The sequence below is a fragment of the Pagrus pagrus genome (assembly GCF_965226575.1).
Source record: "Pagrus pagrus genome assembly, chromosome: 8".
Lineage (NCBI taxonomy): Eukaryota > Metazoa > Chordata > Actinopteri > Spariformes > Sparidae > Pagrus > Pagrus pagrus.
The window spans coordinates 3,845,465-3,861,211 of NC_140192.1; the positions used below are offsets into that span (position 1 = coordinate 3,845,465).

Here is a 15,747-nt window from a genome sequence, read left to right on the forward strand (position 1 = left end):
GAGATTAGGTGGGTGCCCACACACAAACTTTACAACCCCTGACCAACATTTGTTCCGATGCAGTCATGAAACTTGGGCGCAGCTGAGATCAAGTTGACGGCTGAGATCAGTGTGGTCCGACCCACGAGTCCTGAGAACTCGTGTATTTACGTGGCAATCACTACTCATGAGTCAGATAGTGATGGGGATTTTGATAGCAGTACACACAGATAGCGGTATAAAGGGGGAATAGTCCACATCATGAAAGTCATAAGTTGTGTTTTTATTTTAAAATACAGACCATTTAAAGTACAGATCTTAACATAGGAAGAAATATCTTGTGTAATGTAGAACAGTACATACAAACAACATCAAAGCAAACACTTTTACATCAATAATTACAGTTAGCATGTTCCATATCCTGCATTTCATGTTGAAAGTATGCAGAGGTCACTGCACCCACATCACGGTGCAGGTAGCTCACGCACAGAGCTCTTTAATACTCCTACAGGTTTAATGACACATCAACCTGTAATACACTCAATACAGTTAAATAAAGTCAGTCTGACAAATACATCATCAGATGATTCATTTTCTGGTCTTCTTCTTCTTTGATTTCTCAGCATCGTCATGGGCCTTCCTCTTGGCAGCCAGCTTGTTAGCCTGTAAAAGGAGAATGAATAGAGTTCAGAGGTCAGTGAACTCTGGGGGGTTCATCGCCGGGCTTCAATGTAACTCTACACACAGCGGCCACACAATACTGCTGAACATTCTCAGCCCGAGATAAGATGCCTGAACCTGAATATAAAGGATCCTATGTTAAAGAATGTATGAATGTTATCTGCACACGTTGCTGCACTAACAGTCTTATCTACCCATGAATCCATAATCAATCAATAACAAAACGGAACATACCTCTCTGACTTTTCTCTTCTTTCCGAACATGATTTTGTCGTAGAGGTACTTCTCTTTTTTCTTCATCATCATGATGGCGAGACGTTTCTCCTCTGCTTGCTCCTCCTGGTCCAGGCGTGCTTTGTCTTCCACCTTCATTTTGCCAGGTGTCACTTTGACTTGCAGAGACTAAAAAAGAAGAAATATGAGTTGAGAATGATCCTACATGTTCATAGAAACAGGAAAAGACAGAAAAAGGGTTCAAAACTCTCTTACCTTGCCCTGGGATCTTTGCTTCTCCATCTTTTTAAGATTTGTCTCTTCTGCCTTTTCCTCGTCGTCGTCTTCATCTTCCTCTTCGTTGTCATCTTCCTCCTCTTCGTCATCTTCACCCTCCTCCTCCTCCTCATCTTCCTCTTCTTCCTCATCCTCCTGTTCTTGGGCTTTGATAAGAACAAAACATGTTAATGATTTGTCCATAGTCTCTGGATTTACATAGCCTATAGAAAGTTATAACGAATTGTGTAATGAAGTCGTGAGACAAATACATCAACATGCAAATTATAAATTAAAATGATAAAAAAGGTGAAAGGTGGTCCACTGTATGAAAGATGAGACGTCAGAGATATAGAGGGGGTTGTGTACCAGGTTTTTCTCCTCGTTGTAAGGCCATTATCTTCAGTTTTTCGGGTGGCACATAGTCTCCGTCCTTCTCCTCCACAAATGGAGAGAGGTGGGGGGGCAGAGTCACTCCGAGGAAGTAGTCCTCCACGGGCAGGAGGATTTTGGCATTGACACAATCATACACCCACTGGGGCTGGATGTAGTACCTGAAAAACAATAAGCATCATAGTTAAAGCTACGAAAATAACCTCCTACGAGCCCTGTTCTGATATAAATAATCAGCACCGCTTGTTTTTTCTGCTAAATGTATTTATGAGGGAGTTTGCCAGCATGATGGAAGTGATGCGACTCTTTAAAAATGCAGAACGGGATAAAGAAAGAGGGCATCATGTCAAACATGATGAAGAACAGGGTTGTTTTCAGGCGAGACAGAGCGATGGCTCTGAAAGGATGCATTGTGGACTCGTGGTAATGTAAAAGAAGAGAGGAGCACAATCAAACAGCACAGACTTCCTGAATACAGCATTCAGAAATGCACTGTACATCCAATTGGTATAAAAGGGTGTATTCTACATGTCCGAAAGGCAAGAAAAAGTTGAATACAATGAAAACCAAACATTTCTTTACCTGTTGATGTACTGCTTGTCAATGCTGGGTCTGTCAACGATTTGATGTGTGATGGTCTCATCTGTCATATCGTATGTGCTGCCAATACACACAGATTTGTCCCAGGACACCTCGCCACCAAAACACCTGGAAGACACAAAACAGAGAATGGATTTAAGTTTATAATTGTTTGTTTATTTATTTCTGCTTGTCCTGTGACTTTCACTGCAGCGGCTCTCACTCACCTGATGACAAAAGCCAGCGACTCTCTGGGCGCTTCTCTGTTGAGGAAGAATTTGAGACCATGGAACAGTTTTTTCTGAGCCTCAAGTATTTTTTCTTCCTTCTCCCTCGTCTCCATCTTTTCCATGTCCTCCTGAGGAAAAAAGCATCGAGGAAAACATTTATTAATATTTCTGTAGAGGTTTTGTATAACCCTGATGAATGCTGGGCCACAAGAAAGCACAACACTTAAAACTAAATTCAAATGTCCTCTGTAATTTGACCTCCACAACAGCAGGTGGAGCTATGAATCAATTTCAACACAACAGGTGGTTGAGCCATGGCAGAGCAGACTGACCAGCTGATAAAAAGGTTTCTGGGTTCCTGAGAAAGTCTGGGGTGAAACAGGGCCAATAGATGAGCACCTCAAACCAGTTGGACAAAACAAGCCTCCCATGGTGAGAAACATGTCGCCCTTAGCAACCAAACATGAAGCTGCAATCCCCCAGTCTCACACCTCAGAAATGGCTCTACTGCTCTAGGTAGAAGATATGCGACCTCTCACCTCTGCCCTCAGAGACCAATTAGGCTATCAACTGTTGTTTTTCTGCATGCATAGATGACATTTCTAACTTTACTGTCGATTCATAATGCTGCCAGCATTGCATGCAGGCATTCTGGAAGTAAAAATAAGCGTGACATGCAAAACAACAGTGCATGCAACTGTGTGTCCTGTCCTGCTGTCTCACCCTTTGTACACAGACATAATTTTGGCTCTGTTACTATGCCTGTTACTACTTCTGCTACCGGATCGGTGGCAGAAAAACAAAGCCCCAAATGCCATGTTTGTACCTTTTACAGAAAGGCAATATTCCAGTCTTGAACAGTCTCTTTAAATGTATCTCATAATACCAGTATTTTATATTCAGTGTATTCAAGGACAGTGTGTGAAATTTGGTTTTCTTACCCCCTCAGCAGGAAACTGGTCGAGCTCAGCCTCCTCCTCCTCTGCAGAAGAAACCACCCGCGCCAGGCTGGCACTCAGAGCTGACAGTTTCTGCACAGCCAAAGACCACAGGATTAGATCAACAATCCCTGACAACCCTTTCCCAAAAACACAAGTTTACATAATATCTCTGATAAAACCCCAGAAGGATATGTGGCACACTACATATTAATATCTTATCCATGAAAGAAAAAAAAAGTAGTGTAAAATCTATGGTGTGTACCATTTTTACACTCTAATGAATGTGTTTTTCCTTTGCTACTTACAATTATGCCTTTTTGTCTGTAGAAACACTACTTTGCATCAGGTTTAATGGACGTCCCATCTTATTCAGGAACAAAATCAAACCACCAGACCCATTAAAACAAGGCACAGTCAGTGCATTGAGACAGCAGGGGTGCACTTGTCTGTCAATAAACTAACCAATTAAATTAATAAATATCAGACGTGTGTGCTGTTGTACAGTATGCAGTCTGGTCGGTGAGACCTATTGTTTAGGGCAGCTATGGCTGCAGGGATTGAGTTTTTCCTTGAGCCCTTCTGCATGTCAGTAATCTGTACCTTCGCCCCGAGGGCAGTGAGTTGAGGTGGGGTGGGTGTGTGATGTCCTGTTCTATTGAAGATTTTAATATGTGTAATGGCCATATTGTTAAGCTCTGTATGTTATCCTGACAGCTGTGTTGGTTATGCGTGTAAGTTTGTCATTATTTTTTATAGCACGATAAAGAAGCAGGTGGAACAATACAGGAGGATGGGCTGGATAATTATATGGTACAACAGCAGCAATATTTGCACTATGGTGGCCAATCAGCACGTGCAAGCTCACGCAACTGGTTTAGTAAAATTTTTTTTGGAGGTGAACATGGTAATTCCACTGTTTACTATCTGATGATTGTTGAAACAGGTTAATACTTTTAGTATGATTTCTTGACATGGTGCTGTTTTGTCTGAATTGTCTAAAGTCTGTACATGGACTGAAATTTTCAAGGACTGACCAGAAATTCACATTTGTTAACTGGTTTATGTTAACATCGATTATAACCCTCATTCACAGAGTATTAATGTCCTTATAAGAAAAAAATCAAGAGTCATATACAGCATGTCTTGAATGAGAGCACGGTTTTAAAAACATCAGCAAAAAACGACATTTTAAACTTGCAGAGCAGTGCGTCTTTTCAGAAATAATGTTCTTGTTAATCTCGATATTCAACAGATGTGACTGTGATGAGATGCCATTTTTCAATGCTATGATGCCATAAACAATATTCTACCCACCTCAATTTTAATGAGGTGAAGACAGAAATATGGGTAAATAAAACTAAAACTAACTGTTTGTTTAGATACCATTAGAGGTAAGAGTGACTGATTTAACTGAATCATTTAAAATGCTTCAAGATAAGGAACCTCACCTCTAAGTAGCTTTCTGAATTCATGGCGTAGTCTTCCTCATCCTCTTCCTTCACCTCCGTCTCTGATTTACTGTCCAGCTGCAAAATGAGTAAAGATATTAACAGAGTACAGGTGTGCAAACACGTGACCAAACAGCCATAAATACCTATTGCAATCATGCAGCATCACTGTTTATAACTCCATATCGTCACACCTGGAATCTTACCAAATCTGTCACAATAACAGTTTTAAAAACTTTAGAATACATTCATTTTTGGAAAATGTAAGATTTTGGTTTATAATACAACATAGCCATCTGAATAATCATGATGAATGTGATGCAACTATCATTATAAAACTGTAAACCTGAGTCCAGTATACCTTTGGTGGGTAGAGCAGGTTGAGGGAATGGTAGAGTCTGAAGTTGACGAACCCCAGCAGAGTGGTGTAAATTTCTGTGAAAGTTGCCATTACTCTGTAGTCGACATCTGTTGGGTGCTAAAAGAGCAAAACACAGAATTTAACTCAGTCTAACTAATGGTAAAATTAATAACATGAGTGCAAACATTTATAGTAAGTTATAATCCCTGGAGCACACAAACAGCTCTGGGCAGACAGTGAACTAATCTCGACAGTCATTTACACACAAAAAACCCCAAAAAACATCACATTACAATGGCTCAATATGCTGACTGAGCTGTGTCAGCCTTCAGTGTAATCCCATAATACTGAAAAAGTAACTGCCTGTTATTAGTCTAATCACTGTGGACTGCATTTCATCCTTCACTTACATCATGAGAGAACTGATATGGCACCAGCCATGTAATGAGCTGCCCCATCGCCTCAGCTTGGTAATATATTCCCTTGATGGAGATGAAAACCTAAAAAGGATCATATAAGGGTCATTACTGAATGAACTCAAGACAAATCAATATACCCTCCGACCACCATTTTATTTATATGTCAAACATAGTTGTGGTATAGTGTGAACTGTCACCTTTCTGAGACCACGAGATGCAATCACAAAGTTCATCCACTCCACAGTGAGGCGTCTGCACAGCTGGATCGTCTGAACGTGACATTTTCCTGTACGGGCGAAGGTAGAGAAGAGGAAGCACATGCAGAGGGCATCGTCGATATCACGGAGGGCATCGATGAAGGAGGGGTACCTGCCATAACAAAACAGAACCAGTTAGGCAATACAACTGAGTTTGTAAGTACTTTGAAAGCTCCAAAAACTTTTTTATAAAATGCATTTCCCTCAATTCGCAGTGATTTCTTTTGACACTGCAATTTGACTTGACATGGCGAAAGTCAGTTAAGCTCAACAATGCCCTCCTATGTCGAGTGTGGAGAATAACACTGTCCCACCTTTCTTTGATGATGTGGTCCAATTTATAGGTGGGCTTGTTCTCCTTGAGTCTCTCCACAGCAGACCACTCTGTTTTTCCATAAGCCCTCTTCAGTTTGCGTACAAATACCTGTAAACATAATATATTGACATTTAGGCAGTGTTCATCTTTTAAAACCATTACTGCAGAAAATATCAAATGACATTTATAAAAGGCAACAAGCGAACCATTTTCAATCAAGAATGATATTCAGACAGACTAATTTCTATTTGGTTAAAACGTAGACTAAATATGCTTGTGATACCTTGTAGTCTCTGAACTTGCCAACGATCGGCTCATGCAGCAGAAAGCGGATGTCTTTGAGCAGGTAGAAGGTCCTCGCGGCGGTAGAGCCCTTGTTAACCTTCTTCTTGTGTTTGGGCTCATGAGGGTAGATTCCTTTTAGGATGCACAGTCGTCTGAAAATCAGAGAGAGATCAGAGTTATTTATATGTCCACCCTGATATAGGTGGGATCAGTGTTGTATAAAGTACCCAAAAGTCATACCTGAGTAAAGTTTGGTGTTGTGTTAAATTATTACTTTGGTAAAATTGAAAGTCACATATGTACATGTACTTATGTATGAAACCTTAAACTACACACGTATTTAAGCATATGTATATACTGTATACTATGGGTCATCTGAGTGTCCACCTGGCCAGTTATCTGATCCGATATTCAGCATTTTTTCGTAATCAGTGTTTGTTTTTTAATCCTACTACAGATAAATTAATTTAAAAATTGGCTGCTTAAGCTTTGATGCAGCATGCAATCTGCAAAGTAACAACTAAAGTAATCAAATGGATGCATTGGAGTAAAAAGTACAATATTTGCCTCCAATATGAAGTAGAGTGGAAGTATAAAGGCAAAGAAAATGGAAATAATCAAGTAAAGCAAAAGTAGTTCAAAATCAGTACAGTACTTGAGTAAGTTACATTACACTCAGTTACATTTCATTACTGGGTGGGATCAACAAAATATTGGGAACACAACTCAGTATAATGTAACACAACTCATCAGCATCAAATACAGCTCCTAAGTGACCATAAACAACAGTTTCAACAATAACTGGACATTACAACCTTCAGTTGAGTTGTACCTCTATGTGTCACCTGAGTGTATATTTATTTAAAATCATATAATGACTGTATCCACATGGCACAATCCTGTTACAAGCACCGTGGCAGCATTACCTGAAATCTGGGAGGCTGAGCGATAACTTCTTGCGAGCTTTGTTTCTGGTGATGTAGTTGGTGGCAGAGCCCCTCTCATACTGAAAAACAAAGACAGACGAGCAAAGGTCAGTCTCAGCAACAATACGACTTCAATCCACATTCAGGTTAAGTCGCTTTTTCGACCTCAAACACGCCGATTTCAGAAAAACAATCTTCAGCTAGCTCCGTTAGCTAACTAGCTAACCATGTTGCTATAGCAGTTAACGTGTCTCAGCCTGACATTGACTCGACGTCAGCTCTTACCTTCTTCTTTTGAAGACCCCCCATTTACAAATGATATGTGATCCTCCGCGCAAGTTGAGGAAAAATGTAATTATCTACAAATTAAGCTGTTAACAGGCGAACACAACGCTCGCAGCCGACTCCAGCAGCAGAAGCACGTGTCGTTTGACATGCGCAGAGGAGGCGGTGCTAGCAGTAATCAGGACCCAGACGAGGGCTGACCGCGTGTCCGCCTGTACAAAAAGAAAGCAAACAAACAAGTGGAGCCTACAGTCTCACTTTAGCTTTTTCTTGTACATCAATGCACACACACATCAGTTTTTAGTATATCTTATGAAGTTTGACATGCTTTATGTGCCCTACAGCTGTTACATTCAGTTTGTCTGAACCAGTGCCTTCATTTTTAATTTTATTTTATGTAGCCTAATTGCATCATTTAAAATGAAAATACAGCAAATCTAGGGACAATATGGTCAGTGTATCTTTTGGTCATGCAATTTTCTTTGCAGATAAGGGTATTGAGGGTGTTGATTTTCGTTTCAAAATGCAAAACAAGGGTTTTCTCTTTCCCATGGCCTAAATGGATGAGCAAATTTTAAGAAATGGTTTGATTCCACTTTTCTTTTTCAAGACAAAAAATTAAAACACTAGAGTGCCTGTCTTTTCATATTAGGAGACTGGATGTTGTAATTTAAAAGAGCGCCATGTGTAGGACTGTGCTGACCTACTCTTGTATGATTTTACACATGGCAAACACGGCCTGTCATCCACACAATTACATTTTTTTTTATGTATTCCTGTTCAAGATGATCCTGAATAACCAGGACAAAGGAAAAACGCCTTGTACTTAAATTAGAATTTGTTCATTTAAAGCACAACAAAGATATTGAAACACTTTTTGGTTTGTAATATCCGTTTCTGAAAAGAAATTGAATGACCAAAAGAAACACCGACCCAATAGAATCAAAATATTTCCAGTGTTTTCAGAAAAAAGCGCAGCCTTAATGTTTTAAAGTGTCTACAAAATGAGTTGACACCCCAAAGCTGTACAATCATCAGAATAAACTGACATAAAATAAAATGCATGATTCAACCACATCTGAGCCCCACCCCCTTCTCTTCTACCCCTCTCTCCGGCTGGTGTCAGGGATGCTCGAGCGAGATGCAGATTGGAGCTGAGCAGGAGCGGAGGGTTAGAAAAAACAGTGGGACAGATACAAAGAGACAGAAAAACTGAAAAATAGGATTTTGCAAGGACATCTGCAGATATGTGTGAAGGATCTCAGTTCGTCATGGGTCTACGTGACTTTGTTAAGGAGTATTTTCTTGGTTTCTGGGACTATGAGACACCAAAAGTGATGGTGGTTAAAAACAGAACTCTTGGCGTCATATACAGAGGCGTGCAGTTTCTTGTGATAACCTATTTCATCTGGTAAGCTCATGTTTGTGTACTTGCATGCCCACTGTATGCAGTAAAAGGGACAATCTATGACACTGAAAGGCTTTGGTAACATTGCTTTATTTATTTTTCTAGCTATTTTTTTATCAGATGTATCATGTGTTAGTTTAAAGCTTCTTTTAGCAATTACAGTGAGGTGTTTATTGTTGTTTTGTCAGCAATATGTTTTTGTGTGCTGAAGGGTGTATTAACATAGAAAATGCACTGCGGCTTTAAATCCTCAAAACCATAAATGCAGTTTTGTGGAGAGGAAATGCTTCTCATTTGCACTTAACTGGAGACAAATAAACAGCATAATTGATGGAAACACATTGATGTCTTACTTATGGTTGAGTGTCTGTCCATTATTAAGCATGTAACTTGAACTGAGGAGAGCAGTTTTTTTTACAGGCTTTGAAGATCTTATTCTTCTAATATTCATATTATTTCAAATCTTAAACTATTTCTTAGATTAGATGAATCGAGCTCTATGATGGAAGTGCGTCATCTTTTCTTCATCCCTCAGCTTCAGCAAAAAGGGATGAACAGATTCAGGGTAATCTGATGCCTCCAATTCAAATTGACGTCATGACACAAAATGTGATATTGGGTCTGTCTCTTCTATCACCCTGAAGGTATGTCTTCATAAGTCAGAAAGCCTACCAAGAGAGCGAAACTCGTCCAGAGAGCTCCGTTTACACGCTCATGAAGGGCACAGCGGTTCATGGAGAGAAAATCTTGGACACTGTGGAGTACGCTCAACCATCAGAGGTGAGTCCAGAACAAATGCTGCAATAACACCATGGATGTTTCACCTCCTGCACTCTGACAGCATCGTTATATAACCCGGACTGACTAATAGCATTTCTGTTGCATTTCCCTCACAGGGCGGTGATGTGATTAGTACAATATTGAGACGAGAAGTTACGTACGATCAGAGGCAAGGAACCTGCGCTGAGGTGAGAGGTCAACAAAAGCTTTGCAGACACATAAACACCTGTTGTCTCTCGTGACTGAACATCTGTCTTATTTCACTTCAGCATTTCAAAGTCGCCAATGCCAACTGTACAAAAGACTCTGACTGTGTCAAAGGAGAGGTTGACTTTGATGGCCATGGTACTGTTTTTATTCCTCACAAAGTCTTTCTTCAAGCTTGTTTGGTTTGTATTTCGTCACACTTTCTATCCATTTTTTTTTTTTTGCAGGCAGAAGAACGGGCAGATGTGTTCAGTACTACAACCACACCTTCAAAACCTGTGAGATCCAAACCTGGTGTCCTATCGAGGAGTACGCTGTAGTTCGGTAAGGTAGATGATGAATAACTCTCTGCCATGTTGGCTGGTCAAGTTCAAGTCGGGTTTAAGTATCCTAACCCACAGACAATATAAGAAAAACAGAGACAAAGACAGAGTTCCACATCTGGGATATAAAACCTACAGATATGATACAAATAAAAAACAGGTCACAGTTGATTAACTAACTGGTCAGACGAATATTTCAGTATCAGAACAGTCAGTCAAATATCTTTACATCAGTTCAGACAGGCATGGTGATAAAGCTTGATAAAGCTTGATTGGTATCAACTACGGGTGTAAATCGCAAGTTTCATCACGATACAATATTATATCGATTCTTTGGACGATACGATATTTGCTGATATCACAAAGTCTGCCACGATACAATTTCGATTCGATTCGATACAGGGGCCTGCGATCGATATCAGATGACATTGGAAGATTATAGAATCAATTGACCATTTGACCACTTGTCGCATCACTGAACACTGGTAATATCGATGTCTTGATGTGAGTTGCTTGTTTTCACATCCGTTTCTTGTTTCTTTTATATGAAAAATGTGTGTTGTTTGTTTTAAGTCTTTGATTTTTCCTCCGTGTGAAACTTTCTATGCTCGTGTCTTGGCAAGGACTGGAGACAGTTGTCAAACGTGGGCAAAAAAAATGTATTGACAGTGATTTCATATCAGAAAAAAAAGATTACATACCATAAATCAGTGGGTCTCAACCTGGGATCCCTGAGGACAAGATACATCTGAGCGGTTGTGAGTTTAATGAAAAGGATATGAGAAAATTGTATTAATTTTTTTTTAATCAGTGTTGAATTGGCCATCACATGCAACCCGTGACGGAGGGGCAAAAGCAGACACAATAACAGTTGTAATAAAAGAGTAATAACAGGGCCAACGAGGGCATTTGGAGAGTAGACAGAAGACGTCTGTTACTATTTTCTTGGTCTGAAACCAACTGACAGAGGCAAAATACAACTGCTCTAATTATTTGGTGTCTTCAACAGAGAGCCACCGTTAGAGAAGGCCATCAATTTCACAGTGTTCATCAGAAACTCCATCCACTTCCCCAAATTTAAAGTGCTGAGGTAGAGTCCCTACACACACACACACACACACACACACACACACTGAAGCCAATGATTTTGGACATCAGGAGTTGAGATTAAGAGGAGCTCCTGTTCTTGTCTTTGGCAGGGGAAACATCAAGGACGCTTCCAACAAGCGTGACATGCAAAAATATCTCAACAAGTGTCATTATCACGAGGATAAAGAGCCGTACTGTCCAAACTTCCGCCTGGGCTACATCGCACATCACGCCAGGGAGAATTTCACTGAGCTCTGCAAGACTGTGAGTATGAGATCTACACTGCAACGTGTGCTCATGTTTCAACTCATGAAGAATTCTGATTTACATTCATACTTTCACTGAAGTAGACAAACTGAGTAGCTACTTTTCACTTTTCAGGGAGGAGTTATAGGAGTTTTCATCAACTGGAAGTGTAACCTGGACATTGATCCTTCAAACTGTAAACCGACATATGCCTTCCGTCGTCTTGACCTCCGAAAGGATCAGGCCAACTCTGGTTATTATTACAGGTGATTACACTGACTTTTTTTTGTTCAGCATTTAAATGATTGTGTTTGTCAATCTGGTGTGTTATAACTGCCCTCATGATTTCTGTATGATTGTCCAGGTTTGCCAAATATTACAGAAAGGATGGGATAGAGTCTCGGACTCTTATCAAAGCCTACGGCATCCGTCTGGACGTCATAGTTCACGGACATGTGAGTGCATTCTCCGTCATCACTCAGCTCACTCTTGGTCACTGTTATTTTATTACTTGCATTTTGTTTTTCAGGCTGGTAAATTCAGCCCCATCCCGACCATCATCAGCACAGTGACTGCTATGACTTCTGTTGGGATTGTGAGTAATTACAACATTCCTGTCTTATCTTGAGACTTTGAAGTGGCAGATATCGCTTTTTCCCCGCCACAAAACTGTTTTTCTTTCTTTACATCTCAACCCTCCAGTGCACCATTATCTGCGACTGGATCATGCTGACGTTTATCGACAAGAACGAAGTCTACAGTGAGAGAAAGTTTGATGAAGTGAGTAAATGCCATCATTTATTCAGCATCGACACATATGGTTTCATATTGGTTTAGGGCCGCTGATACTGATAATTAAAGGAAATCAATTAGTTTTTAAATTTTTTTTGTGTTTTATACCATAAAAGATCTTGAAAGGTAAAAAGGGTCAAAGTCCACACCAACGGAAACTCCTCTCTCCCACAGAAAACACTGCTCCTAAAACGCCTCGTCAGTAGTCCCGCCTTCAATTCAGTGACTTTGTGACATCACATATTTGCATAATTGTGACCTAGCAGCTAGTTCGCGAAGTGAGAATTAATTTAGCAAAGCTGCCCTGTCGTTATTAGCGGTGCTGGCTCAGACGTGTGTGAGCTGACCAATCAGAGGAGGGACTGGGTATTCAGGAGGAGGAGCCTTAAAGAGACAGGAGCTAAAACAGAGCGTTTTCTTTTTAGCACTAAAGCTTGTAAACCTCTTCTAGTAATAACCTTAAATACAATTATGAACCTGAAAATTAGCACAATGTGTCCTCAGGTTTTTATATCTCACAAAGAAAAGCTAATGAGCTGATTTCCAAACATTCTCAATAATGTATTTCAAAGCATATCTACAGATGTGTTTAAGCACATAATTTAGCTCTATGTAAGAATTTGTAGCAATTTACATTAATCGTGTTGGCCCATGTGAGCAGATTGTGACATGACATGAAAAATGAGACCTTCCTCATCTGTCTCAGTTACAAGCCTGTGGACGATTTTGTTGAAGTTGTTTGATGCTGCTGGACTGTGGATTTCTTTGTGAGGGATTCAGATCAGATTTTCTGCAACAGTCCAAAGGAAGTGACTTCATGCACATTCTTGAGTGCCTCGTCTCAGTGCCTCTCTCCGCTCTGCTGACAGGGAGCAACAGCAGCTAACGTTAGTTTGGAAATGAAATAAACATAGAAGATCTACAGAGCCCCTTTAATGGATCATACTGTTGTGTCTTTTTAAGGAAAAGCTTTTACTGGGCAATCCAAATGTGTTTTTATTTAGGCCTTTTTCACATAGTAGAATTAAAGACGGCTGAATGCAGTTTAGCTGCTTTGGTTTCAGGGCTCACTGTCACACTGTCGGGGCTTACTGGGACAAGCTTATATGTACTGCACCTTTCAACAACAAATACATTTAAAGAGCTTTATGTGACGGCATTAAGAAGACAACCAGAAGACAATATAATAAGAGACAAAAAAGGATATAAAAAGAGTAGAATAAACCCCACCAGTCTGTTTCTCTGTGCCCCAAATGACTAAACTACTCTGTGCTGTGTCTTTATTGTCTCTGCAGAATGATTTTACATCAAGTTTTAACACATTCAGTGGCTGTGGTGCATGCCGGCTCACTAACTGAAGGATATCTGTCCTCTGCAGGTTATCAAGGAGCCCACGGTGCCCATGTCCACAGAGCTCAGCTACATCAACAGCTTCGGCTCAAACCACTCAGACCTGTCAGAAGGCGTACCGCTGTGACGTCACCACAGTTGCCTCAGTCTTCGCTGGCCAAGAGTGTGGACTCTCCTCCGTCAGCTGACTGTGGCAACGAGGGCAACTCTGAGGGCCTCCTCAGGTTGTCTGTTATGGACTGCCAGCGGTCGCTACGCTGTTTTTTGGGAACATAAACTGTCAGAAAGCATCCTGTGAAAGACAGCCAGTCTCTGTTGGCCTCTGTTATTATTGTGTCAGTTTCACAGCAGAAGCATATTTGAGTAATGAAAAAGATTACAAACCATACAATCAATGCCCATTCTGTCAATGTATTGTAATAAATATCCTCTATTAACTCAAGTTTCTGACATGAACATTACCACAGCAGTACGAAATCGGCCTCTGCTCTTAGAAATCTGCGATATTACAAACGTAAAAGTGCACATCATGTTTAAAGGATCTAAATATTCACATCCATTTCCTTCATCCCTTCAACCTGACATAACTGGAGGTTACAGGAGGAAACGGCCAGGAGACGCACGAGGAGAGCAATGAGCAGTAATCAAATTACACCGGCATTTCCCATAAAAGGGTTTCTCTAACAAGATTGTGGGGAAGTGTGAATCCATCTGGATGCCTGAGAGCAATACAAATGTCAGCGGTGAAGAAAGAATGAAGACTTGAGTCTAATGGATCGATATCTGTCATGATGGATGGAGGAGCACAATGGACAGTGACACGTCTGTGTGGAAATGGTGTTTATGACACGTAAAGAGTGGGAAATTCATATCTCAAATGGGTGTTGCTCGTGTTAAAGAGCGTTTTCTGACTGTATTGAGAGGCGTACACTTGAAAATGTAAAGAATTCAGTCACCGGCCCTCTAAGTGCTCTCATTCCTTCGTTCGTACATGTGCAGTGTTTGTCAGGGAGACGCTCCAAGGAGACAATCTAATTGTGCCCTCAGATCAGAGTCTGAAATGTGATTACTTGTCTAAGAGACACCCATCAGCAGGCAAAGTGAGTCATCTGAGGGGCAATGAGGTTAAAGTGATGGAGGTGCACGGGTTAAGACCAGTGTTGCTCACTAACCACCAAATCATTCTCACATTTAACAGTAAAAAAAAAATCATAACCAGCCAGAAACATCTGCTCTTTTCTTATTATCAGTGTAGAAGATGCTCAGCCCGCATTAAAATGTAAAGACTTGTCATCAGAGGAAGACTTAAAGGGTAACGCCACCAATTTTACACATTTAAAGTGTGTTTACAGTCTTGGGGAGTAGCAGTGTATATGTGGGGGGAAAAAATTATTGTAAAGCCTTTTGTAGCTCAAGAGGAAGCTGCATGTAATCTGATATATTGCCTCGAGTGATGTCGCTCAGTGGTTAAGTTGCATTGTGGGTAATGCAGGCACCAGGTTTGAAAAGAAAGAAGACATTGTGGAACAAAAACGACGATATCTCTGGTTCTGTTGTGTTGGTTTAAGTCATGTACTTTAGTCAAACTGTGTTCGAATGCAATGTTAGACACTTTCAAAACTTGGCACCTACATTACCCACAATGCAACCTTAACATGAGTGAAATAACTGGAGGCAATTTATCAGATTACATGCATCTTCCTTTTGGAGCCACTAAAGGCTTTGCACTACTTTCTTTGCATATGCAGTAGTACTCCTCAAGACCATGTACATGTTTTTCCTGACCAAACAAATTCATGATGACAATATTATTGCGATTATAGCAATCAAATCTATCTTAAACTGTGTTTTTTGTGTCTTTTTTGGCAAATAAATTACCTTCAAAATACAAGTCTGTAGCCAAAAAAAGTGTACAAGAAGTTTTACAATTAAAACAATTACACAAAACAGGCCTAAAATCTTC

At 40.3% G+C, this 15,747-nt stretch overlaps 2 protein-coding genes across 4 annotated transcripts; one reads left to right on the forward strand and one right to left on the reverse strand.

The window, feature by feature from the left end:
- Positions 1–241: 241 nt before the first annotated feature.
- pes (pescadillo) lies at positions 242–7,749 on the reverse strand. Its single transcript, XM_084360789.1, has 15 exons — positions 7,590–7,749; positions 7,305–7,384; positions 6,377–6,530; positions 6,092–6,201; positions 5,718–5,889; positions 5,512–5,601; positions 5,102–5,218; positions 4,741–4,818; positions 3,293–3,382; positions 2,349–2,479; positions 2,125–2,250; positions 1,519–1,703; positions 1,150–1,316; positions 895–1,062; positions 242–642 (listed from the first exon to the last, which is right to left on the reverse strand). The coding sequence occupies exons 1-15, from the start codon at positions 7,611–7,613 to the stop codon at positions 568–570; spliced, it is 1,767 nt and encodes a 588-aa protein (XP_084216915.1). The 5' UTR covers positions 7,614–7,749; the 3' UTR covers positions 242–567.
- p2rx2 (purinergic receptor P2X, ligand-gated ion channel, 2) lies at positions 7,344–14,200 on the forward strand. Of its 3 annotated transcripts, none has more exons than XM_084360792.1 (12): positions 7,344–7,411; positions 9,642–9,777; positions 9,894–9,965; positions 10,047–10,122; positions 10,212–10,308; positions 11,317–11,397; positions 11,507–11,660; positions 11,778–11,908; positions 12,007–12,097; positions 12,172–12,237; positions 12,345–12,422; positions 13,813–14,200. In XM_084360792.1, exons 2-12 carry the CDS (start codon positions 9,712–9,714, stop codon positions 13,909–13,911), a joined length of 1,011 nt encoding a protein of 336 aa, XP_084216918.1. In that variant the 5' UTR covers positions 7,344–7,411; positions 9,642–9,711; the 3' UTR covers positions 13,912–14,200. The 3 variants fall into 3 exon arrangements, with proteins under 3 accessions (XP_084216918.1, XP_084216917.1, XP_084216916.1); XM_084360791.1 differs by having other exon boundaries at positions 7,365–7,450; XM_084360790.1 differs by lacking the exon at positions 7,344–7,411 and adding an exon at positions 8,770–9,000.
- The last annotated feature ends 1,547 nt before the right edge of the window (positions 14,201–15,747 follow it).

Excerpts from the sequence above, each read along its gene's own strand:
- pes (XM_084360789.1), bottom strand. The coding sequence starts at position 7,613 with ATGGGGGGTCTTCAAAAGAAGAAG. Across the intron at positions 1,704-2,124 it reads GACAAGCAGTACATCAACAG|GTACTACATCCAGCCCCAGT; the intron begins GTAAAGAAATGT and ends ATTGTTTTTCAG. Across the intron at positions 1,317-1,518 it reads ACAACGAGGAGAAAAACCTG|CCCAAGAACAGGAGGATGAG; the intron begins GTACACAACCCC and ends TTCTTATCAAAG.
- p2rx2 (XM_084360790.1), top strand. The coding sequence starts at position 8,837 with ATGTGTGAAGGATCTCAGTTCGTCATGGGTCTACGTGACTTTGTTAAG. Across the intron at positions 12,098-12,171 it reads ACGTCATAGTTCACGGACAT|GCTGGTAAATTCAGCCCCAT; the intron begins GTGAGTGCATTC and ends TTTGTTTTTCAG. Across the intron at positions 12,238-12,344 it reads CTATGACTTCTGTTGGGATT|TGCACCATTATCTGCGACTG; the intron begins GTGAGTAATTAC and ends TCAACCCTCCAG.